The sequence below is a fragment of the Odocoileus virginianus genome, chromosome 32, assembly GCF_023699985.2.
Source record: "Odocoileus virginianus isolate 20LAN1187 ecotype Illinois chromosome 32, Ovbor_1.2, whole genome shotgun sequence".
Taxonomy (NCBI): Eukaryota; Metazoa; Chordata; class Mammalia; order Artiodactyla; family Cervidae; genus Odocoileus; species Odocoileus virginianus.
In genome coordinates, this window is record NC_069705.1 from 28,157,929 (window position 1) to 28,184,338 (window position 26,410).

Consider the following 26,410-nt stretch of genomic DNA (forward strand, 5'->3'; position numbering starts at 1 on the left):
GTGGAGTGGGTTGCCATTCCCTTCTCATAAACAAAGCAATTTATTGCCCAAAATGGTATCATAAAATTGTATGATTGTGGCTTTCCAGTCATGCTAAAGGTCTGTTGAGTTCTCTTCACCACCAACCAGGAAGCTTTACTGGAAGCTTGTTTCTGATTGGTGAGAGCATGCTGTAACAGTGGAATTCCATGGAGTAAACACAAAAGCGTAGCAACAACTGAGTTTGCGGTCTCATTACCCCCAGCCTAGGCCAACCTGGACTCCTTCATCCCACATTAGGTGGCCTCTACATTTTATATGAAGGCTCTGATTTTCCATTCAACTGTGATCCACCGTATAACATGGAAACCCAATACAGATGGAAAGATAAAACTGAACAACACAGTTAAAATAAAGTGTGTTCCCAGGTAAAATAGACAGGTGCTTTCGTTTAAAATGGATTAGTTTGATGAGCTTCAGTTACGAGGTAATGGGAAGGTGCTGGTGCACCAGAACTGTATCTATGGGCAGTGTCACCAATTCCTACTAGTGGCAGCAGCTGTGGTGGGTGACATGATTCGCTAGAGCATGTGATTTCACAGCCAGAGAGGACTTGCAGATAGCTCTGATCATTGACTCCTTGTGGTGGGAACAGACATGGATGAGGGCTGTGCTTCTCGTAGCTGTGAAAGGTCCTGGTTTCCTAAGAAGGAATGCTCATATACCAGAGTTGGTAGTTTGGTGCCCTATCCTTCAGTGATGAGGGGAGGATGCTCTTTCTGTCAAGTGGAAATGGAATCTCTTGGTGCATTTTCCTAGAGAAAGATATTTCTACCCTATTATTATTTTATTCTCTTTTACAGAATACCCCCTGTGGAGACAGGATGAAGCTGACCAGTGAAAAGTTGCCCAAGAACCCCTCTTATACTTCTCTATCCCACTTCGCTGCTAAGAATACAAAAGTCTTCCAGTGGAGAAAGGAAAAGACTGGTACAAGTCCTGATAGTATTTTCACTTAAAGTTAATTATGTACACCAGAGCAAAAGAGACAAGAAATATGAGTCTTATTGCTGGCAAAGAAGTGGTTAATTCTTCTAGTGGAGAAAGGAAGAGACTGGTACAAGTCCTGATAATATTTTCACTAAATGTTAATTACGTACACCAGAGCAAAAGAGACAGGAAATATGGGTCTTATTGCTGGCAAGGAAGTGGTTAAGTTTACAGTCCTTTCTAGCTTTTCTGTAAAAATCTGTGGAATTGCTACCCAGCTTATCTGGTAGCAGATCATCAGTGAAGAAGTTTCATCATGAGATCCTGCTCCTGGTTTTACTCTCAGGACTTTAGAACACCCTTCTCGAAAAAAGAAGCCAGATGTCACTTCTGTTAGAGAGGACAGTATTATACTTTATTTGAAATAGGCATTTAAAGCTACCATTTCTTTTTCTATAGACCTAAAAAAAATTAAATTGGGGATGGTTAGCACATTTAGTTAGACTAGTTCTAATTAAGACTGAAATTAAGAATTTCACACAGAGGCCAGCTTTGTCTAAAGAATTCCACACAGACTACATGGCTGGAGCTCCTGCCTAGTAGGAAAGAGGGTTAGTGTGAAAGCCCACCAGTGTACTTCTTAATTACGTAAGGTACAATGTCTGGTATTGTGATAGTGCTTTCTTTCTTCTAAGGTGAAGCTTTTTCCTTGAACTAAGGAGGTCAGTTTTAGGAATGAGAACTAGGAAGGAAACCAGTGTAAACAGTGTCAGATGAATTCTATATACTTTATTACTTTAAGAGAAGAAATTCACATTGTATGGGTAAAGATGGAATTCTTTGCTTTTTAAAAAACCAGATCATTACAGCCATGCTGATTTGGTGGATAAGGCTTTGCAGCTCTTAAAGGAAAGGATAAGAAGAGGGGATACTATGGCATATTTCCTCCGAGGTCAACTTTATTTTGAAGAGGTATCAGTTTTTGTGGATTTGTTTTCATTTCGTGTAACGCCATTGTTAGAGCTCCATAGCAAAGTTTCCTATAGAGTTCTTTACCATTGTTAAGCCAGGGAAGTTCTGTCAAATTCCCTAGATTGTGTTTGTGGCTTTGAGCATGATACGTTGGTCCCAGCTTACAGAGCTATTCGACCTTTCTCCATAAAAGTCATTCTAATGAATGCCATTTATGGGAGTCATTTTGTTATGAAATCCATTTGCACATAATAAATAAGTCTAATTTTTATATTTTACTAAAATATTCAGTGTCATTTGTAAAATATTTTTATATTATTAACAATTAAAAATCCTGATTCTTATTGATTAATAGTACTTAAAGGTATCTTTAAGTAAGTTTCTGTATGGATTAAGGAGAGAATTTCCCTCTTTATCCACATTATGCTGAGATTTACAAAGTAGGTCTAGGTAGACCTGTGCAAGATATCACTCCAGCTTCAGCAGTATAGCTTCAATGGTTCATTGAACCCCAAGGGAAGATATAAAAAAGGACCAGCTGTCCCCAGCCCCTCACTATCTCTTGAATGTTTGGGCAACCCTTCACCTATATCCTACTTACTAATCTTTTTATGGCTCCTTCCTTCATTCTGGCAACAAATATTTGTTGAGGACTCATCACGTACCTGTCACTCTGAGGATCATGTAGCATAATGTTTAAGAGAATAATCTTTCAGCTTTGAGCATAGATTCAGTTGAGGTTCTATGGCTTGTTAACTATACCCTTGGGCACAAAGGCTTAACCTCTTAGTGCCTCAGTTTCCTCATCTTTAAAGGGGGGGTAATAATATGTGTGCCATAGAGCTATTATGAGGATATATTAATTGTAAAAAATACTTACTATTAGGGCCTGCCACTTAATAAGTGCTTTATAAGTATTTGCTACTATTAAGCTAGGTACTAACTATACAGTGGTGAGGGAATTAGAATGGTCCCCATTTCATGGAGCTTATAGTCAAGAGGAAGATAACAAGTTAATATATGATTACAAATAAGTTAAAAGTACTATGAAAGCAATTAACTGGCTACTCTGATAGAGATTAACTTAGGGGTAGGGCAGAAAGACCTGTTGTTGAAACTGAAGCTTAAGGAAACAGGCAATGCAAACAGCCACAGGGAAGTACATTCCAGGTAGAAGGGAAAACAAATGCAACATTTCTGAGATGAAGATTTTGGCGAGCTCTACAATGTGAAAAGAATGCAAAGTCAAGTGGGCCTTAGGAAGCATCACTACAAACAAAGCTAGTGGAGGTGATGGAATTCCAGTTGAGCTATTTCAAATCCTAAAAGACGATGCTGTGAAAGTGCTGCCCTCAACATGCCAGCAAATTTGGAAAATTCAGCACTGGCCACAGGACTGGAAAAGGTCAGTTTTCATTCCAGTCCCAAAGAAAGACAATCCCAAAGAATGCTCAAACTACTGCACAATTGCACTCATCTCACACGCTAGCAAAGTAATGCTCAAAATTCTCCAAGCCAGGCCTCAACAGTACGTGAACCTTGATCTTCCAGATGATCAAGCTAGATTTAGAAAAGGCAGAGGAACCAGATGTCAAATTGCCAACATCCATTGGATCATCGAAAACGCAAGAGAGTTCCAGAAAAACATCTACTTCTGCTTTATTTTTTTTTTAATTTTTTTATTGGTGATTTTTTTTTCCATTTATTTTTATTAGTTGGAGGCTAATTACTTTACATCATTACAGTAGTTTTTGTCATACATTGAAATGAATTAGCCATGGATTTACATGTATTCCCCATCCCGGTCCCCCCTCCCACCTCCCTCTCCACCCGATCCCTCTGGGTCTTCCCAGTGCACCAGGCCCGAGCACTTGTCTCATGCACCCAACCTGGGCTGGTGATCTGTTTCACCCTAGATAATATACATGTTTCGATGCTGTTCTCTTGAAACATCCCACCCTCGCCTTCTCCCAGAGTCCACAAGTCTGTTCTATACATCTGAGTCTCTTTTTCTGTTTTGCATATAGGGTTATCATTACCATCTTTCTAAATTCCATAGCCAGGACATGGAAGCAACCCAGATGCCCATCAGCAGACGAATGAATGAGGAAGCTGTGGTACATATACACCATGGAATATTACTCAGCCATTAAAAAGAATTCATTTGAATCAGTTCTAATGAGATGGATGAAACTGGAACCCATTATACAGAGCGAAGTAAGCCAGAAAGATAAAGACCATTACAGTATACTAACACATATATATGGAATTTAGAAAGATGGTAACGATAACCCTATATGCAATACTTCTGCTTTATTGACTATACCAAAGCCTTTGACTGTGTGGATCACAACAAACTGTGGAAAATTCTTCAAGAGATGGAAATAGCAGACCACCTAATCTACCTCTTGAGAAATCTGTATGCAGGTCAAGAAGCAACAGTTAGAACTGGACATGGAACAATAGACTGGTTCCAAATTGGGAAAGGAGTATGTCAAGGCTATATATTGTCACCCTGTTTATATAACTTATATACAGAGTACATCATGAGAAACACTGGGCTGGAGGAAGCACAGGCTGAAATCAAGATTGCTGGGAGAAATATCAATAACCTCAGATATGCAGATGACACCACCCTTATGGCAGAAAGCAAAGAAGAACTAAAGAGCCTCATGAAAGTAAAGAGGAGAGTGAAAAATTTGTCTTAAAACTCAACATTCAGAAAATTAAGATCATGGCATCTGGTCCCATCACTTCATGGCCAATAGATGGGAAAACAATGAAAACAGGGACAGACTTTATTTTCTTGGGCTCCAAAATCACTGCAGATGGTGACTGCAGCCATAAAATTAAAAGACGCTTGCTCCTTGGAAGAAAACTTATGACCAACCTAGAGAGCATATTAAAAAACAGAGACATTACTTTGCCAACAAAGATCCATCTTGTCAAACCTGTGGTTTTTCCAGTAGTCATGTATGGGTGTGAGAGTTGGACTGTGAAGAAAGCTGAGCACTGAAGAACTGATGCTTTTGAACTGTGGTGTTGGAGAAGACTCTTGAGAGTCCCTTGGACTGCAAGGATATCTAACCAGTCCATCCTAAAGGAAATCAGTCCTGAATATTCATTGGAAGGACTGATGCTGAAGCTGAAACTCAAATACTTTGGCCACCTGATACAAAGAACTAACTCATTGGAAAAGACCCTGATGCTGGGAAAGATTGAAGGCGGGAGGAAAGGGGACGGCAGAGGATGAGATGGTTGAATGACATCACCGATTCAATGGACATGAATTTGAGCAGGCTCTGGGAGTAGGTGATAAGACAGGGAGGCCTGGCATTCTGCAGTCCATGGAGTCACAAAGAGTCAGACACGACTGAGCAACTGAACTGAAGAGCTCTTGACGAACCTTGTTTCAAAAGTAGTGAGAAGCTGTTGGAAGTGTTTTGAGACTGATGAATGGACTGGAAGGGAAGCATAAAACCAAGACCAGTTTAGAGAGAAATTATACTAGTTGGGGCAAGAGAGGTTGGTGGTCTTGACCAGAGTGGTAGCAGTGGAACTGGGTCCTGGATTTATTTTGGAGACACAAGTAATGGTGGCATGGACTGAAAAATGGAGAAGTGGGTGAGTTTTGAGGAAACCATCAAGAGTTCAGTTTTTGGTCATTTTATATTTAAGATTCCCCTTTGTCATCCAAGTATAAGGTTTCAAAGTAGAAACTACATATAATACTCTAGATCTCAAAAGAAAGGTCAGAGTTGAAAGTAAATATATATCTGAGATTTTTCCAGCATGTATATGACATTTAAAATCACAAAAACTGTAAGGTCCTCTCTTCTCTTTCTCTGTATGGAGTATTCTGAGTTTTCCAGCCTTCATATCTTGGCCAAACATTAGCCAAAAAAGAAAATGAATCTTTACAAGTCACTTACTTATTGTTAGTATTTTTGTGAAATTTTTATTAATTTCATCAATGTGTTGATTAATTACAGTTTAGGAAAAGAGAAATTCAGTAGTTTCTGTGTTTTCCAAAAGTTGTTTTTGTCAGGCCTTCTCATCCTTGTACTGACCTTTCAACTCAGCGACTCTTTTTCCAGTATTACAAATGATTTATTCTTTAAGGCATTTTCCATGGGGGATTAATATACAAGCTCCATGTTTGTTCCTTACACTGTAGCATATTTCTTATTATATCCTATGATGCTAAGGAGCCTTAAATGAATGACTCGTGACATGGAGGTTTCTATAGGACATATGGGAGGAAGATAATTTTTGAGAATCACATATTTGCTTTTCTGTGTCTTCTTTAGCTAGAAAATGGCAAAACTGGAAGAGCCATATTAGAGTGGATATTTAATAATAATGGATGTCTTGATGCTTATCTTTTCTCAGAGACTTTGGCCCCAACTCTGAAGTTTCTCAGATTCTGGGAATGATGGGTGATATGGCAGGCTGGGATGAGCACCAAGCTAGATTATCATTAGAGGGTAGTTCAGCCATAGCCAAGAATAAGAGTGAAAGTCAAAGAAAGTCCCTCCTAGGTTCCTCCTCGTTACTTCCCTCAGTTGCCATGTTTATTTTACTGATTTTTATAGTGTGTTGATTGTTGTCAGTGGCTCACTTGTAAATTCCATAAATTTGTTTCTGTCTTTTTTTGTTTTATTTGATGCTGCTAGCTAGATTTAGGTGGGAACTAAGTAAGTATCTGTGATTACTTTAAGATAATAAAGAAAATAATTCAGTATTTCCTGGGAGCTTACAGGGATGGTATGAAGAAGCGTTAGAACAGTTTGAAGAAATCAAGGAAAAGGATCATCAGGCAACTTACCAGCTAGGAGTGATGTATTATGATGGCCTGGGGACGGTCGCAGACTCTGTAAGTTATTGTTTTGTTCAGTGTTTAAGATTTCGTGGTTTCTGGATTATATGATATATTTAAAATTGTTTATATTTTAATAATATATATCTGTACTCATATTTAAATAATTATCTGTTCTTTCAGCATTTACATTAAAACAAAATTTCTTTTTGCCCCCTCCTTGCTACCATTAGCCATCGATAACATTTATGTTTTAAAATGTTTTCCTTTGTTCTTAAAAGTTACTTTAAAGCTACATGAACATGGAGAGACGTTAGAAAATAAGCAAAATTAAGATCACTCCAAATTTTCCTATCAAATATGAAGTTATTAATAGTTATTATTTTAGAGTACATTCTTTCATGTATTGCCCTATGCAGAAGAAAATTATGTGTGTGTATACACACCTACATTTTTAAAATATATGACCAAGTATACATACTGTTTTATAATCTTTTTTTTTCCACCTGTGTTTTGAATGTCCTTCATTGTCAATAGATATAGTCTACATTTTCATTTAAATACTTGTATAATAATCTGTTGTATATCAATAGTATTTTTAGGCCTCATATTTTTGGCATGCTTGAAGATGAAGGAATAAATTAAATTATGAGATTTGGAGATCAGTAATACAATTTTCTCTATGCTTTGTGGTTTTCCTTTTTTAATTCTTTCCCCTTTTTACGCCTCATCTTACAGAGAAATTTACTATGAAATTTATTTTTAAAATTTTCAAAAATATTTAGAATTTAATTTCCCTGTATTCACTTGCAAAGGTGTCCTATCTATTCAGGTCTATGACAAATTCTAAAATGTGAAAGTACACAGGCTTTCAAATTTTGGCTTTACCACTGGTTTCAAATCTTGGTTTCGCCACCTATTAGCAGTATAATCTTGGGAAAATTATTTCTAGCTTTAGTGTCCTTATTTGTAAAATGAAGATAAATAACCTCAGAGATACATCTGTCATTTCCCCCTCTCCTTTGGTCATGGCCAACCTTGATGACTGATCATAAACCTCTTTGTTGTAGCTGAGTCCAGACATAGTCTCAGAACTTTTATCAGTACAAAGCTTTAAGGATACATTACCAGGTTAGTCCATTGGAGGCAGCATAAAAAATAAAACTCATTAACCTACTCACATAGTTGTTAATGAGATTGGATGACAACACATAAAAATAACTAACACAGGGCACATGGAGTAAGTGTCCAAGAAGCATTTTCCTCCCTGACTTTATCTTGTGTAAAGCTAATAATGCGGACCATACTCTAATTCCTGAAATTCTTCATCTTTCCATATTTATAATCATTGCACCATATGGTGAAATAAATGGTAAAAATAAATGTTCGCATTAATTGTAAGATACTCATTTTAACCTATGTATAGTTTAATTTTTGAAAGTTTAGTAACCTGCATTATCCATTACTATATTGCCTGCATTTACTCCAAGTTTAATACAGCTGACCCCATCCTCCTTGCAACACCCTCCCACCTTAGCATCTGAGATATCTTTAGTTCATCTGATTCTCCCTCATACTTTGCACACATCATTCTACCATTGTTTGTATATTTGAAATACAGTTTTTTTCTGTTTGCCTCTTCACAGCCACTCCTCAGTCCCTTGTGTTAGCTGCTTCTCTCCCATCTAATGCTGAAATGTGTCAGAACCTAGGCCTCAGCCCTTCCTGCCTCCTTTCACTCTCTCCTTGAGTAGGCTCACACTCAGCCCCATGGCTGACACCATCTATAGATACTTTTTGAAAACTTTCCAGTCGTTGTCTTTATACCAGAAACTAATTCTGAGATCCACATAGCCAACTGCCTGTCTCTCCCTAAATGATGAATCAGGTAAATTCATAGATTTGATGTTACTTTTCATTCTTTCTGTTTTCTCAGTGAAATAAAAGTGAAGCCATGTGTTTGCTTTAGCAGCATGTATGCATAGCCTGTGCAAAGATGACACATAAACTCATGAACTGTTCCATACCTTTTATAAAAAATATTTTAAAAATCGAAGCCATGAGTTGAGACTGAGGAGTGGGAGCAGGGAGAGCAGAAGTTTGAAGAGAAAGAAGGTTTGAAATAGTATCCTCTCTTCGAGATAAGTGGGAGAGACTATTGTTGAAACAAACTGATAGTGCTTGTGAGGGCTGAGAGCTTGCTCTGAAATTTATAGTCATAAATTTTAAGAAAGACCTGTTAGCATGGTTAATTTTTTTCCAGCCATGTTCAATGGTTTAAGTACAGCAGACTAGGGAGAAATAGGGTATTTGCCTCATGAGTGAGTGTCATGGAGGGAAAGAGGGACAGAGGAATGAGTACAGTGACAGATATAGAATAAGCTGATAATGTGGGAAGAACATGAAGGTGTGGAAAGATTAGGGAAATTGGTAGATTCAATGGGTTGTTATATGGAAACTCCACAAAGTAGAATGACTTCAATGTAATTACATATGGAGACCAGAGGAGCAAAAAGGAAGATGGCTTCTGTAGGTCTCTTCAGTTAACCCAAGGTAAAGGGGCAAAGGGAAAATTCTTTTAATTTTTATCACTTTATAAATTTACTGAGTTGTTCTTGAGACTAATTTGGCCCAGAGTCTGGTTGAACCAAATGTGCTTTGTGTGGTAGACCTGAAATGTCTTGAAATTTACATTATAAACCCCTGAATACAAAATAGTTATGTTTACTTTAATCATATATCTTTGGAAAGAAATTGAGAGGAAAAAATACATACAAGTATGTATGTGCCTGTGTATCTTTTATATTTGTACATATTTACTGTTTCTGAGGCTCTTCAGTCCTTCCTATCAAGGTGGGTTGCCGTTTGGCACTGTATTCCATTTCTGTTCAACCTGAAAAACTTCCTTTAAAGAGCATTTCTTGTATAATGTGCAGGTGATGAGTTATCTCCAATTGTGATTACCTGAAAATGTCTTCAATCTACCTTCATTTCTAATGAATTGTTTTGGGGTTGAGCTCTTTCTTACTCCACTTTAAAAATGCCATTCTAAAATCTCCTGGCTTCTCATGAGAAGTCAGTCTCTGTATTGTGTGTTAGTCATTCAGTCATGCCTGACTCTTTGTGACTCCATGGACTATAGCCCATCAGTCTCCTCTGTCCATGGAGTTCTCCAGGCAAGAATACTGGAGTGGGTTGCCATTCCCTTCTCTAGGGGATCTTCCCAACCCAGGGATTGAACCCCTGTCTCCTGCATTGCAGGCAGATACCTTACCATCTGAACCACCAGGGAAGTTCTGTATTATGTCCCCTGTATGTAATGTGGCCCTTTTCTCTGACTGCTTGCAAGGTGTCTATAGCTTTCAGCAGTTTGACTATGATGTGTGCCTAGGAGAGGGTTTTTGTGTATCCTATCTGGGGTTTACTGAATTTCAAGGATCCCTTTCGGTTGCAGTTTTCAAGAGTTATTCCTTTTCCAGTTTATGTTTGCTTTGGTAAATTTCCTAGTGCCTTTAAAAAGTGGTTCTATATGTTTGGTCCCAGTTTAATCACTGCCATCTATGGGAGGATTTACACAAACACTTCACTCTACTGTGGTTGTACCATAAGTTCTCTCTTACTAACAAGCTGGGGGTGCAGGGGGCTTGGTAGACACCTACCTCACATACTCACAGAAATAGATCCATGTGATCTGGGACTCAGTAAAACACCTTTATTTTCTCATCTTTTACTGTGGTGTTTAGCCAACAACAGCATTTTGAGAGAGCAGTGAGGGGTAAAGGTTAGAATGAAGTGTATATACAACTGTACATGACTGTTAAATATTTTTTTCTTTTGGATTTTGAAACTGAGGATTAAGTCCATTTCACCTGCCTTCATTTGTCAAGGTTGTTTTAACTTAAATTATCAATTATATATTAGTGTGTCAACCAAAGACTTAGTTATCTTAAAAAGATTTGTTATCTGACATGTTGGAAGGAATTAAGAATCCTGGTTAATAAAAAATTCTTTTAAACTAAAAAAAAAAAAAAAAAAAGGCTAACATGGCCTCCAGGCAACATGAGCATAAACCATAAACCATTGCCCAAGTGGTTGTCTAGAAACTGGGAGTCAGCGGCATCTAGTTTGAGCAGCTGGTTGAGACTGGATAGGGCCACCCACCCTCCAGCTGGGCATACACAGGTGTCCATTGCTTGGTGATCTTTTGAATGTGCAGAAGCCTGTAGCTTAGTTACACCTGCACAGAGCGAAAATTACCCACCAGTCACCGCACCTTTCCCCATGCCCTCCACGCTCCCCACGCCTCCAACTGCCATGCTGCGTTAGTCATTATCCTGTGAATACCTGGAACCACTTGCCTTGGGAAGCTGTTTTGATATTTGTTCTTCCTGTCTTCTGGTTTGACTGCCTTGCAAATAAACCCTCTTTTTGCTGCAGACCTCGGTGTCTCAGCATTTGGCTTGCAATGTGTCTGGCAAGACAAATCTAGTTTGGTAACAAATGAGGTGAGCCAGCCAAGAGGTGAGTAAAGATGAACCTTTCACCTGTGGCTCGTTGGCCCCTCGCAGGTGCTAAAAGGACCTGGGGACAAGCAGATCCTATGGCCCTCGCTCCTCGCTCCCCACTCCCGTTCCCGCCCCAACCCCACCCCCACATCCTCTGCCTGCCTTTTGTGTGGAGAAAAACTTCAAAGAATGAATTCAGAGAAATGAAAGTGTTGAAGCAAAGGAAAACAAGACCAAATTACACTACTTCCGTCATTAAATGAAGCCAAGGACCTTTAGTTCTCCTCAGGGGCTATAGATAATATTCTAAACCACATCCTTTGAGCTGTTTTGTAGCCACTGAAACCCCTACCAGGTAGAAGAATACATGATGACCAGACTAGCCATGAGAACTGGCCCCAAAGAAATGGGAACAAACAAACCCTGGAATTGAAGATTAACTGTACTTAAAACAATCAAGATGACGCTGATCAGACCACTTCACGACCAGTTTCAAGATGACTGTCAGAACTGAGGGTGCTGTTCTACATGCAACCCCCTCTCCAACTATAAAAGTTCTTGCCCACTGATTGTCAGTGAGGAGTTGGCTTTCAGACTTGAGTCCACCATTCTCTCCCACTGCTGGCCTCTGGAATAAAAAAAATTTTCCTTTCCACCTGACTTGCCTCTCAAGTATTGGCTTCTGTGCGGTGAGCAGTTGGACCTGATTTTTCGTAACATATTTTGGAGGTTTTGGGCTTTGGGGTTTGGAAGATTTCTTTTGGGTGAGCAACTTCATTAAAGAAACACAACTATGCCTAGATTGTCTTTGCAACCCTGAATGGATCATGGACCAGAGGCCCACTTGGAGGGACTTTGGCAGACAGTACAGAAGGTTACAGGCCTCTGTATTATGGGTCACAGGCCCAGGGCCATGGTTTTGTTTTAGTCTTGCTTGTCCATGTATGTCTGTGTCTAACTGTCTAAATGTTAGGAATTGGCTACTGGGGATTGAGCTGAGGTGTCCAAAGAAACCTTGAAAATGTCTTTTTTCCAGGAGCTAGACTGTCAGATGGGGAAAAAGCATAACTTCGTATATATGCCTGAATGTCCCATTTCCCTTCTGAGAAATTTACTAAATACCAGGGTTACCTTTGCACCTGGGCAGATGAGCATTAAAGTACCACTGGAGCAGGCTTGCAAATTTCAGGCTGTACCCCAAAGAGAACAGCCTGCAGCTATTCCAGGAGAGATTGCAAAGAGGAGTCCAGAGGCCTGGGTGGACGAGAGATCAGCAAGAGCAGAGAGCTAGGCCTATGTAAATTAGGGCATCACCTGAAGTCAGCTTGTATAGGATTTAAGAGCAATCAGATTGTAAAAGAGGCTCGTGGGGCAGTCCCTGAGCCCTGCACTGTGTCACTGATCTGTCCACAAAATGTGGGTCTACCGTATGAGAGGTTACAAATGCCTTTTCTTGCATGTCCTTGTTTTAAATCCCAAGAGTTGTTTGCTTTCAAGTGGAAGGATCTGATACTAAGAGTTAAACAACAGTACTGCCAGACAGTACTTCCTTGAGGATTTAAAACTTCACCCATCATTTTTGGAGCAATCCTGGCAAAAGATTAAGGGACCCTCAACTAAATGAGGGAGGTAGACTGGTATTCAGATAACCAGTAAGACAAAGGACACTTGAGACCAGAATATGATTTTTCTTTCTTTATTTTTTTGGCTATGCTGGGTCTTCGTTGCTGTGCAGGCCTTTCGCTAGGTGTGGTGAGCAGGGGCTCCTCTTCATTGCTGTGCTTGGGCTTCTCATTGCTGTGGCTTCTCTCGTTGCTGGGCACAGGCTCTAGGCGTGCGCGCTTCAGTAGCTGCAGCTCCCAAGCTCTAGAACACGGGCTCAGTAGTTGTTGGCACATGGGCTTAGCTGCCCCGAGACCAGGGATCCAACCTGTGTGCTCTACATTGTCAGGCAGGTTCCCATCCACTGTACCGCCAGGGAGGCTGCCAGAACATGATTTTGATTTCAGCCTTTTTGGTTCAACGAGGCTATCAGGTATCCAAAAAAAAGCAGAGTTCTCAGCCCTCTGGTAAATATTTGGGTTTTGAACTCTCACAAGGACAGAGACTTGACCTCTGACAGAAGGGGAGCTCTAGGCAGGGCAGCAGCCCCCACCAAGAGACTGCTGCAGGAATCTCTGGGAATGGCCAGCTTCTGCCATGTTTGGGTCCTCAGCTTTGGACTTACAGCAAAACCCCTTTCAGAAGTTCTTAAAGGAGATAATGAACATTCTGAAGCCCAGCTCCATCTTCAACAAACGGACCTTATGAGGAACCAGCCAGGAGAGGGAAACCACACTGCAAGAGGAGCATCAACCCCAGCTTCTCAGTGGGCCAGGGGACCCCCAACAAATCTGCAGTTCCTACTGAGGAAGCAGCCATGAGAAAGGTGAATGGGGTTGCTGTGGTGTGGGTTTGAGAAAGTAAAATTCAGAGAGCAATTTAAATATAAACTCATTAGTTATCAGATTTTTTGTTCCGCTTTCTCTTTGTTTATAACCTCCCAGGCTTGGAAGGACAGTTCAGTGATCAGAATTTTTCAGTCTTTGGCAAAAGTAGATAATTTCTCTACCTTTTGGCTATCATCCAAAACCTTCTGTGTTTGATCATGTTGACCCCTTAGTTCTGCCTGTCATTAATTGTTAACCATCCCTAACTTCACTGTGACTTCAGGCGTGACTATTGAATTAGGCTAATCAGTAAATTTCCTGTCCTTTGTATTTTCTTGACTAACTGAAAATTTGGTCTTCTCCTGTCCTCAGAATAAAAAAAAAACACCAAACCTTTGGCATCTCCCCTTGCCAAGGTTCTGTTTGGTGAGGGTATTTCAGAAACCACACTTAGCTTTCCCAGCCCATGTCCCTTCCATATTATCTAAATGTTGTCAATTGATAATGATCAAGACACTCCAGTAGGTAAAAAGTATAAGACAGAGATCCCAGGTAAGACCGTGTCCCAGGTAAAATCCCCAAGGATGAGAGTCTTAACATGTCTGGTATTCTGTGTGCCCTTAGAGGATACATAGTTGTCCTTGCTCCCAACCTGGTACATATTTATCTGCAATTTTTATTACCAGTGTTGGGCCTGTGAATAACCTGACAGCTGGTGCATAAGTGATATTTGTTTGGGATCACAATGTTAACTTGAGGGACTTGCCTGGTGATCCAGTTGAGATTTCGCCTTCCAGTGTTGGGGTTGTGGGTCTGATTCCTGGTTGGGGAGCTAAGACCCAACATGCCTCCCAGCCAAAAAACCAAAGCATAAAACAGAAGCAGTGTCATAACAAATTCAATAAAGACTTTAAAAATCATCCACATTAAAAAAGATGTTCACTTGAAACCAGGAACGTATTTTCAAATAAGTGTTTAAGAGATTGATTCAAGCCCATATTAGGCCTTATCAGCAGGAATTAGCCAGCGCTATCCTCGCTCTTTTTCCTCCAGAGTGAGAAATAATCAAAGGTAAGGTGGGGACTGAAACCATGTTAAATCCATTTCGATTGCTTTCACTAATCCAGATGCTTTTAAGACTGGTGTGTCCCCCAGGCAGCATGTAGCCTAAACAAGATGCTTTTTAGGAACCTGGAGTCGGGTATGTCTACTTCGAGCTGAGCCAGTTCAGAGGGGATGGAACCATCGGCCCATCTGGGCATGCACAAGTGTCCATTGCTTGGTGACTTGTTGAACATGCAGAGCCTTATAGCTTAGGTACACTTGCACAGAACAAAGACTCCCACACCTTTTCCCAGTCACTTTTCCCCATGCTCCCCATGCCTCCAGTGGCTGCTTTCTTCATCCCATAAATACCCCAAACCCCTTGCCTTGCAGGGGCTGGAATTTGAGATTTGTTCTCCCATCTGCTTGGCTCCTTGCTGCAAACCTCAGTGTCTCAGTGTTTTGGCTTGCTGGGCACTGGGCAGGAGGGGCCTGGTTTGGTAAACAGTTCGTGTCTGGGTTTTCAGAGGCAGGGCAAGCCTTTTATTAGCAGGCAGGATGTCTCCTGTGTTTTGTGACTACGCAGACATCATATGAAGATGAGTGTAGTAGATATAAATTTATCACTGAGCACAGCTAAGGAAAGTGTGCTTAAAGAAGACAGGGTTTAGGGCTTACATGCATCCTGTAAGGGTTAAAAATGTGAAAGTGTCTGGTTATTCTTACACTTCGACAAGTTCTAAGAACTGTGCTGATTCAAAATAAGGAACATGAGAAGAGACAAAGGAACTCATATTGAGGCATGATGCAATTGTGGAAGCTGTAATATGGGAGGCATGCCTTACCTCCCAGAGCTCCTAGGAACACTGACTTGGGAGATGGACTTTTATTTATTTCTAGCCCTGCAGACTCCAGGACAACCATACTGTTAGGTACAGACTCGAGACTCTACATCATGTCAGAGCATGAATGCTTCATGGCATTATCAGAAAACTTAGTTTGGGTAAAACTAAACTGGGATTTGGGTAAAACTAAACTGGGACTTTCTGTCTTGTTCTTTTCCTTTGTGGAAGGAAAAAGGAGTGGAATATATGAAGAAAATTGTTGATTCTCCATGCCCCAAAGCAAGACACTTAAAATTTGCAGCAGCTTACAACCTTGGAAGAGCTTATTACGAGGGAAAAGGCGTTAAACGATCAGACAAGGAAGCTGAAAGGTAATCTGACCTAAGAACAAGATTTTGTTTTAATCAAATGTTTTAAACAAAGAATAACTCACCTCTCCTTCTCTTCTAGACTCTGGCTTTTTGCTGCAGACAATGGAAACCCAAAAGCTAGTGTGAAGGCTCAGAGTATCCTAGGGCTGTATTACTCAACAAAGGAGCCCAAAGAGCTTGAGAAGGTAACAGCGGTCCATTTGATAAACTGTAGCATCATGTGTAGATTAATATTTAGTTCACTATTCCTTCTGTGAATGGAGGATGGTGAGGAATATGTAGTCCTGAGTAGCTCATAATTCTTTAAAATGTAGAGAAAGCTTACATATTAGGATCTCCAAGCTCATCTCGCCTCAACTATGAATGCTGCCTTCTTCTGCCAAAGGAGACCACAGATGTGAGTACTTTGTGTGCTGTGGAAAACACACCTACAAAATACTCTACCATAAAAGGTAAAAGAGGAGGGTGAGTTAGTACAGTCTCTTTTAATCATCAGTGATGGGAGATGTTTCCAAGAAAACTTACAGGGAGGAGGAAATGAGGCATTCAAGGCAAGCTTGTAGGAGCCACACAACCACCACCACCCACTCCCTGCACGCCCACTGCTGCCCCCCCTCCCGCCCCCACCCTCACCGATCCTTGGCAGATAGCTGAACAGCTGCCTGGAAATCACTGTGAACTCAGATTCACAGGGCAGATGTGCTTGGACCACATGCAGGTTTGTATCCTTGGTTGTCTTTGATCCTGTCAGAGCTCCAAGTGGGTCTGAAAGATGGCTGCCATCTAACATCACCAGCAGGTCTCCTTGCTGTGCCGCTTTGCAAAGCCTTTCAGACATTTTGTGCCGCTTTGCAAAGCCTTTCAGGTTCCTATTTCCCACCTTCTCCGTGCTTCCTCTGGAAAACTTGAAAATCCCAAAACCTGAACAGCTGAGCTCAAGCCAGTGACCTGGCCTGCACTGTGGGGAGACAACAGGGGGGCCTCTCTCTGCACCGTCTCTGAGGCCCGTGAAACTGGTGCCAGCATGACCTGTGTTCAAGAGGCTGGAGCTGTGTCCTAGAGATGAATTAAATTCCACCTTGTGAATACTATGGAATTGTGCTTTTTCTTAGGCATTTTATTGGCATTCAGAAGCTTGTGGCAATGGAAACCTGGAGTCCCAGGGTGCCTTGGGGCTCATGTACTTCTACGGACAAGGTATCCGCCAGGACACTGAGGCTGCCCTGCAGTGCCTGAGGGAAGCCGCGGAGCGTGGCAACGTCTATGCTCAAGGGAATCTCGTGGAGTATTACTATAAGATGAAGTTCTTTACAAAGTGTGTTGCATTTTCCAAAAGGTGAGTAAGCTGGATAAAAGTATTTACAAAAACTTACTAGATGTTCTGTGCCTGGTCTGTTTAATAGAACTCACTGCAGTATTGGAAATGATGGCTGTTGGCACTTGCAAAGTGGCCAATGCAACTGAGGACTGAACTTGTGACTTTCATTGGATTTTAATTTAAACAGACACACACAGCCAGTGGCTACCATATCAGATAGTGATTGATGAAACATCTGTGCCATCAATCTGCATGATTTCAGTGCTCTTTGCTCTATATGCCGGCTAAGTGATCTTAAGCAAATTTTACTTCTGAGGGCACGAATTGTTCTTTCGCAATCTTGCAGAAGTATTTTCTTCTTGATTAAAAACAATAGTGAATACAAAGCATTCAACATAGCTTGGCACATGAGAATTTTTTTTTTTTTTTGAGAAATTTTTTTTCTTCCTACACCCTCAGCCATGGGTTCTATAACTGCACAGTTACACTGTAGCTTGATGAGGACAGCAAAATAAGAATGGTTAAAAGACTCAACACTACGTAAAGGATATGGAAATTTGTTGAGGCTGTGTACTTTCCTGCCTTTATCCACAATGCACAAACGCAACACGAGAAAGAGACCATGGTGTCCTCTAGAATGGCTGTAAGGCCATGCTGACATCTCCCTCCCTACACGCCTGCCCACAGGCGCCCAGTGTGAGGTGGACATCTACACTGGAGGATGAAGGAATGCCTTTTGCCCTCACCTCCCCAGCATCATGGGCAGAGGTGTGGTCTCCAGTGCCTCAAATCTCCCAAGTGCCCATCTGGGTAAAACTAAGACTTCAAGTAGTCCTTTAAAAATCTTTGGAACTTTTCATTATTGTCCATGTTCCTGTTTCCTACAGTATCACAGCTGACATGGAATGGACTCTTCCATATAATTGTCCATCTCTGTATCTGGGTTACAAAGAATGACTTTTTATTGCCCACTAAACATAGATGTGCAAGTTTCTCAATGTGTTTTCTGGTCCTCTGTGACTGAAGTCCAAATTCAAGGTTGATGTTTAAATACCCAAAGAGATAGAAGACTGCTTTTCTCTCCATTGTTTAAACCTGCAAAGTGGTAAGAATTTTGTAGTAATGTTTTAAACTTAATGTTTTCTAGCGGTTGTTAAGCCCGACAAGTGTAATCCTAAGGGGCTGTGAAGTAACCACTGTGGTTAGTTCCTCTTCCACTTGTGTTAGTCGACTGTATTTACTCTTCCCCGTACAGCAAACAGTTTAGTTCTAAAACTTGTAGAAATGCCAGGGAAACCACTTGGGGCACAAGGACAATTTCTGGATGCGTTTATAAAAATGTAAACCGTAAGTGATAGTGTGTTTAAATTTGACGACTGGGTGTTCCAGGATCGCCGACTATGATGAGGTTCACGACATCCGCATGATAGCCCAGGTCACAGACTGTCTCCCAGAATTCATCAGCAGAGGCATGGCCATGGCCTCTTTCTACCACGCACGGTGTCTGCAGCTTGGCTTGGGGATCACAAAGGATGAGGCGACAGCTAAACGCTATTATTCTAAAGTAAGCCCTATTGCTAACATAAATGGACTCAATTAGAATTTCTGGGTTTTTAGTTGAGACTTGAACATTTTATAAATTACTGTTTCTTACTTACTATGCAGATAACCTCTGTCTACCCAGAATTTGTCAGACATGCAGCTTGTTTGCAGACAATTTTCTCATTCTTTTTAACATAATTAAGCTCAGATGGTAAAGTTTCTATTTTTGATGCAAATTATTCTGTTTCACTGTCTGCAGCCTAAGGCTCAGCACTAAGACCTTAAAGCCTGAACAAGCATGCCTTAGTTCATCCAGAAAAAGGGTGAATCTCTATTTTCCTTCTGTATACATTAGAGTACATTTCATTAAGGTTTCTTTATGCATGACATCTACTACAACCAGTTAAAATAAGCCTTTTCATGTTTTAATCCATGTGATCAGTTTATTTATACCAAATAGATTTCACATCTAAACGCAACTGTTAAAAACTGCAGAGGAAGTGAGAAAGGCAGTCATTATGAATAGTAACTGCAAGTTCATTTTTTTAATAAAAAGAAAGCAAAAAATTGCACACCTCAGGTCCATGACATCCATAACTCCAAATTAGAATTAGATTATTAAAATTTGCATAATATACAAATTGTTCGGCTGGAGCAGGGGAACAGAGCAAAGAAGAATTTTCTAAGTCCCTTGCCTAAAAATCTGATTATGTTACAGCAGTTGTTCTCAAAATTATTTGCATGTTCAAATCACATGGGGATCTCTTAAGAATTCCAAAACCTAGGCCTTATTTCAGAACAATTTAATGTCATAGAATGGACACGGGCAGATTTAAGTTCCCTAGGAGGTTGCATTGTGTCAATAAGTTTGGAACCCTAAATTATTTTGTTGGAAATTAAAATGTCCACAGTATTAAACCCATATCAACACAAATATCAGAATATGGTACAAAAATAGAACTAACCTTTGAGATATCTACCATTACACCATTCTATTAGTATGAGTAACAGCTGTCTTTTTTAAAATCTAAATATTCTTTTATTATACCAGTTTCCAAACCAAGTCAGTTTTAGATTCTGTACTAGGTGTCCTTTACAAGAAGACATAAGCAAAGAGAACTCTGGGTGAAAAATATCCAGAAATGTGGTACATGTTCATCCTAAACAAAACAGCATAATAAACAGGTACGACTGTAAAACTGTTTTCCTTAGGTTGGGAGATAATACAAACCCATTACTAAGTTTTGGTCACTGGATTTTATGGGAGATACTTCCTCTAACTTTTCTGCATTTTAAAAGTATACCAGTGAAGGGTCCGGAATCATGTCAGATGAGGCACAATAAGGGAAATTCTAAGTATTTTACTCTGAGAAAAAGGACTTGAGGGGCTTCAGTGGTGGTCTTCAGCAGACTGCGAGGCTGTCCTAGAAGAGAGGCACAGTGGGCAGAGGCTTACAGCCCAGGCAGTGTTACGGGAAGGGGAGGGCAGCAGGCAAGTGCCCAGTGACCCACTGTTGTGGGAACTAAGGAGACAGTTTCTGCAGGGAGTGAGGTTTGGGTGAGGTGCCTTCTGTCTTTCACATTCTGGACATACTATGAAATTATGCACCTTATCACTGATTTAGGCATAATAAAACCATATATTTAAAAATTATCCGTGCTGCTATTCACATGAGATAGAAAGTTTGAGGTCAAATAGTAATGCTTTCTATTTTACTTACTTAAATAATTCACATCTTAGAAATAATTCATTATTTTGGGCACTGAAAATTCTCTCTCTCACAAATGATAATAGCATGGTTATTTTTAGTATATGATCTATTTTGCATAGGTTAACTTGAATTCTCCTAATTAAGCAATTAGAGTAGAAATGTATCTTAATTACAAAATTCCCTTAAATCACTGTACTCTACTTCTTAAAAACAAAAGGTTCAACAGTCCAAAATATGTCTAAATAACTTTCTTTGAATTTGAAGGCTTGTCGTCTGAATCCTGCATTGGCAGATGAACTTCACACTTTACTTATTCATCAAAGAATTTAGACCACAATGCATTTCAACAAAGATCATCGATTCTAACAGCTTAGAATGTATGTATTTTTATAAGAGCTATGTTTTCTGCCTCACACGTTAGATTAACCTGGGTATTTTAATGGTGGCATGGTAACCTGGGTATTTTAATGGTATCATGATGGCATGATACCTTCATTCTTGAATTTGTGTAATACAACTTGAAACCTAGCTAACAAGATCAAATTGCAGGAAGAGTCCTCAGAGATCCAGCTTCTTAGTCTAGAGAGTGGCCCATATTGTGTCAGGTATTGAAAACTACTCTATAAAGCCAGTGTTTTTTTCATTCTTAAATAGTGTCCTGAAATACTTGGTGCAGTCTTAGCTGTAATAGTGTAAGTGCTACAGACTTACCAAAAAGATGACAAAGTGTAATTCCTTAAATTTCTTTCAATCTTTAGTTACTATCTTTAATCTTTAGTTTTGTGAATTTTTAATAATTTTATTCAGTCATCTAAAACTTTAAAATAGAAAATTCCAAATTGAAAGGGAAAACATGAAATCTAAATTTGAAAATAAGTGGGTTTAAGAAACTGCTTACTATTTTGCCTCTCTATATCTTCCCTTAAACATCTTAGTGAGTAAAACTACTGTATTGAAACAAGATGTCTCTTTGAACTTCAAGTCCTTGTCTACATTTTAAAACCCTCAGTGTATTTCAAAGATAAAATCTCAAATCATCTACCAGTATAAGACCTAGAAATTGTTAAATCAGCAAGAGGTTTTCCTTATCCGCTACATCTACAAAGCCAAAAGCCAACAGAAAAAATAGAATCCATACCAAAAGATTTTAAAGGAAATACACATCTGTAAAATAAATATTGAAAGTATTATTTAAGATACCCAAATGACACCTTCTTTGTAAATGTTCTGGCTTTATTTTATAAATCACACCCATCCTTTCTAAAGTGATTTACAAGAACTCATCTTGGCGCTGGTAAAACACAGTTAATATGTAGGCGCTGGTCACTAATGAAGTATTAAATGGCACACGACTACCTGCTTTTGTTTCATGTTCTGGTTTGTCTGTATTACTTGAACTTAATTTTGTCTTTATCTAAAGGAAAGAAATTTTAACAAACTTCAGGCCATATACGTCTCCTTTAAATCTCTTAGAGTAGAAACTTAAACCATCCCTGAAAACCAGTCCTTTCCTTTTCAGATCTCTTCTGAAGACTCTGTTCTCCCCCAGAAACAACTTTTCCATTTCTCTAGCCCACTACAAGATTTCATAAAAACCTAACTTAAATCATTCTACAATACAAACCCACTTGCTTTGCTCTTATTTTCTTAATAGCATCCATAGAACATTCCTTCAGTTATTTGAAGATCCAGATTCCCAAACGATATTTTCTTCTCCACACTCAGTCCATTTCCTTGAGCCTTTAAGAATCTTAAAACAGAAATGTAATAAAGCCATGTATGAGGACTTTAATAGCACTTTTAATAGCACACTCTTCAGTCTCCAAAGTGAAGACCACGTTAACGGCCATTAGAACACAGGTCTGAGAAATCCTAAAGGTAGGAATTTGACATGTCATATTTTGTGATATGCTATGCTTACATGTCCTAAGTGAATCTAACACAGAAGTTAAAATTTCAGTTTACTGTAGTTACCATAAGGCTGGCACGTCTAGCACAAGTGAGCCCCTGAAAACTATTAATACCACTGCCACCAGCCATGATGCATACCTTGACCTGTGATTGGAGTCAGTCTTTAAGGGAGGTGAAGCTTCAAGATCATTAACTGTTTTCAAAAAAAGAAAAAACTTCGATTAAGTCCTTACAGTTGATAACTTATGAAAAGATAAGATTGAGAAGTCATAACAGTTCTGGTGTAATTACAGAAGATGGACACTTTGAGTAATTGCTGTGAGGTTCCTGGGGCTTGGTGACCTCCTGCTGCTTCTCTTCTCTGAATGTCTTTTCTATGTCGCTGTGAAAGATAATTCCGAAGTACAATATCTTGGTTTGAGAAAAGGATCAAAGAGCTGTAGCTAACAGAATCTCAGAGATAAAATTTGCCTTACTAATTTTTAATCATTTCTCTTTCAGAACTTATGTTTTGTATCAAGAACTTGGCAGATATGCTCTAACAATGATATAATCAATACCATTTTAATATACATTTACATAGTATTTTTCTTTCATGGATTTCAAACAATTTCTGCTTAATTAGTTTCTGTCAGTATTTCTGGAGGTTAGAAAGGGGAAGTGTTTCCTCATCACTGCAAAATAAATGGTAAAACCCAGGAAAATTAAGTCACTTGTCCATGCCCTGCTACTGAAAACAAAGCAACGTCTGTACACCTAGTGCCCCTCCTAGTCCCCAAGACTTGATGACACAGTCAAGTCATGAGCAGCATGAAGTAACTCCCCTCCTCTTTGTTTCCCCATTTCACCCCTGCCTGTTTCTCAAAATGTAGCTCCCATCCCACATCCTGAATACAGCTCTCTGAGCACCTGTTTGGCTCTTCCCATGCCACTAAAAGTCGTATTTTTCACATTCATTCTGGGAGAATGGCACAACCTTTATACCTCCTTATGGAAGAACTCCCATGCACAATGTTTTCTACAAACAAGGCACTGGATATATATCTGAACTGCCTTCAGTGTTTCAGTTGTTTTTTGAGAGAAGGATACAAGCATCTTAAACATCAGAGCTCTGATTCATTTTTATAATTTATTGCTTCAAATGCTTCAAACTAAGGGAAATCTTTGGTAAAAATAAAGACAGGAAAATTTTCACAATAACTTCACACAAAGCATTGCACAACAATATTCAGTACACACGAACAGAGGAATGTTCAGAGTCCTCAGTGAGGAGATTAACTGTACAATGTTCAGAGTTCTTCATTTAAAACAAAACTTCATAAATATTTAAAATATTTCCTAGGTTCTTATCACATATCAACATTTATATTTCAAACAGTATGTTGTCCTTTAAAGGATTTATATTAAAATAAAAATCATTAACAAGTGTTTTTTTTTTTTTTGTTTCTGTTGCCTAATATACAGCATCAAGTTTCCTCCCGAATTCTGCTTAATTCACATAAAACTAGAGGGAGGTAACTAAAAGTTCAGTATGGTTCTCAGTCAAGCCCTCTGTGGAAAAGAGGAAAATGTTTCATGTCTATTAGTACAGACATTTCTCTGGTGGTTTATTTGTGCAGTCTCAAACCTGACCAGCTTTAAGTTGATCTAAATGAGTTCTCAGCTCAGGACACAATTCAGTTAGCAGCAGTTCCATCAGCACCTGAACCAAGAAAGAAAGAAAGAAAAAGTCTTTTTCTCTAAAGATTTATTGAGATATCTACATCTAAGACTAAAATCTAATTTTAAGCCTGAGATGATTCTCAGTGAACAAGTTACTCTCCAAAGGAATCCGTATTCTATAAACTCCATTTAGACTGATTTATTTCATGGGCCGTTAACCAGACCCATCAGACCATCAGGGGTATTTAATATTGCTCACTATTATAAGACAGACAGCTAGGAAACAGTTTGCTTTGTTGAAATAAGAAAGCGAAGCAGTCAGGCAGAGATGTTACCGCACAAGAGAGAAACTACAGCAGGCTAGGAAGAGGAGGTGGCATCTACTGGGAGTATTTTTTTTTTTTAATCAAATTGAACAGACAAAAATAAAGCAGAGAAAATGGGTTCAGAGTTATAAGTAATAAAAATGATTACGAGCATAAAGAATTAAAATCTACCCCCATATATGAACAGAAATGAACAACTGAAGAAACTGACTCCTCTGGGAGGCTTTACTCACATATAACAGGTGCTTATTGGCTCTCGTTTCTTGAAGTGCATTGAATATTTTTATTATACCGTAACGGGCATTTTGCTGTCCAACAAGGCTCTGAAGCATATCTGAAAAATTAAGTTTATATTCCGAGCTGCTACTGATACAAGTGCACCGTGCACAGACCTTCAGTGACAGGCCATGCCCTGTGCACACACAGCACATAAAGGCACGAGGAACGCGAGGGGTGGATTCTTTCCAGTGTTTCAGGGAAGAATAGTTTTTTGATATAAGACATTTATACATACTATAAGTTTAATACCCCAATTAAAACCATAGCTCTCAAAATGGATTTTTAAAGTATAAAATTTTGTTGTCTAAAACATTGCTCTAGTGAAATTATAACCAGTACTGTTCTTTTGGGGACTCTCAGTATAATTTATTAGCAAGGGACAAGACATGATTTGAAAGAAAAAGGTACAATCACTTTTTTTCACTGTAAATAATGTTTCCTAAGTGACAGATGCCTTAGTGGGGCTGACGACACTCCCTTTCTGTCCGACTTTCAGGAGCAGAACATGGGCCTCACCTGGAATGTTCTCGAGCAGCTTCTGCTGTGCCCTCTGCTTTGTTTCCTGGCCGTGCGCTCGGCTTTGTTCTTGGCGTGGGGTTGTTTTTGGCGGCGCCAGCTTCCCATTGGGCCAAAAAGCATCCCGGAAAAGGTTGATGTAGTAAACCAACATTTGCTCACTGAAAATCCAGTTCACTGTGTCCCGAATTTGTCTTTTAAGAGAAAAATATGTCTTGGATGAGGTTTTTAAAAATTGTATTCTCTGTTTCTCAAAAGGCATTTATCAGTGGGTAGGTTAAGATACACTGTGATCTAGGCATTTGATGAATAAACAAGGAATTGGATTTTTAAACGCTGACTCTGAAAGTTATCTTTCATTTGGTAACACTGATGGCCATTCATTCCTGCAGCTCACGTTTCCACTGTTACTGATTTCTCTAAATGTTTGCCACACGGTGTCTTTCAATTTTGAAAGGCAAGAACTGAGAGGAAATGGATTCATTTGAAGTTGGCAACTACTCTAACTGTGCATGGTACTTAATATAGTAATTTCTCCATAAAGTGTTGCAAACTGAAAACATCCATCCATGTAAAGACTGCGAAAAATGGCCTGAAGACCTTCCTGAGCTCTGGCAGTCCTGGGGAGAAGCAAGCTTTGTCACGAGTCGTCTCTTGGGGCCGCTGTGGCTGGGGGTGCTGGGCAGAGTTCTCCCACCCAGGAAGCATCTCACAGGCTCAGTAGACAGAGGGGAGAAGATACCCCTTTCCCCACAAAGGGGAGCACTGAGAGAATACACTGCCATCCAGCCACTCCAACCTCCCGCAGAGTTATAAGTAAGTGGCTTTTATCCGGTCACTCAGGTCTTCCATAAAGCCGACTTCAGCAGTCCAGTTCCAACCACCCCCAGGACTGCTGTTGTCAAGAGCCCAGCAGAGCTCCCGGGAGGAGCAGTCCTGAGGGCGGGAGGGAGGTCTCTGCAGAAAAGGCGAGCGGAATCACCTTCGGCTCTTAGCACCAGAAAGGCCCGGGACTTCAAACTTCACTCACAAATAATAAATCAAACAGCCCTTTAAGAATCTGACTTCCCAACCAGATTTTTAAAGGGACGATGTCTGGTTTTCAGGAACAGTATCTGAAATAGCCGTTTCAAGCCCAGCACTGCACCCAGTAACCCAGCACTAGTGGACCAGAGTCCACTAAGAGTCAG

At 39.8% G+C, this 26,410-nt stretch overlaps 2 protein-coding genes and 1 long non-coding RNA gene across 8 annotated transcripts in view; 1 reads left to right on the forward strand and 2 right to left on the reverse strand.

Moving 5' to 3' along the window:
* Nucleotides 1-25,388, forward strand: LRP2BP (LRP2 binding protein). 3 transcript variants are annotated; one of them, XM_020889900.2, is made up of 10 exons: nt 135-407; nt 843-969; nt 1,829-1,941; nt 6,704-6,817; nt 15,812-15,954; nt 16,034-16,139; nt 17,067-17,290; nt 18,662-18,836; nt 20,791-20,903; nt 25,201-25,388. In XM_020889900.2, the coding sequence occupies exons 2-9, from the start codon at nt 864-866 to the stop codon at nt 20,854-20,856; spliced, it is 1,047 nt and encodes a 348-aa protein (XP_020745559.1). In that variant the 5' UTR covers nt 135-407; nt 843-863; the 3' UTR covers nt 20,857-20,903; nt 25,201-25,388. The 3 variants fall into 3 exon arrangements, 2 of the variants coding, with proteins under 2 accessions (XP_020745562.1, XP_020745559.1); XR_002313245.2 differs by lacking the exons at nt 20,791-20,903; nt 25,201-25,388 and adding an exon at nt 18,160-18,377 and having other exon boundaries at nt 1-407; nt 18,662-18,680; XM_020889903.2 differs by lacking the exons at nt 20,791-20,903; nt 25,201-25,388 and adding an exon at nt 18,299-18,377 and having other exon boundaries at nt 3-407; nt 18,662-18,747.
* LOC139032604 (uncharacterized) lies at nt 12,946-16,103 on the reverse strand. Its single transcript, XR_011485164.1, has 2 exons — nt 16,017-16,103; nt 12,946-13,248 (listed from the first exon to the last, which is right to left on the reverse strand). It is a non-coding gene; the product is annotated as an uncharacterized lncRNA (long non-coding RNA).
* Nucleotides 21,739-26,410, reverse strand: part of SNX25 (sorting nexin 25) — a 93,759-nt gene continuing 89,087 nt past the window's right edge. For 2 of the 4 annotated variants that reach the window (XM_070460065.1, XM_020889892.2), the window contains 3 exons: nt 25,221-25,414; nt 24,659-24,759; nt 21,739-24,139 (listed from right to left, as the gene is read on the reverse strand). In XM_070460065.1, the coding sequence (XP_070316166.1) occupies nt 24,059-24,139; nt 24,659-24,759; nt 25,221-25,414 (376 nt within the window). In that variant the 3' untranslated portion in view covers nt 21,739-24,058. The remainder of the gene's footprint in view (nt 24,140-24,658; nt 24,760-25,220; nt 25,415-26,410) is intronic. The other 2 variants (XR_011485163.1, XR_011485162.1) reach the window with 2 other exon arrangements.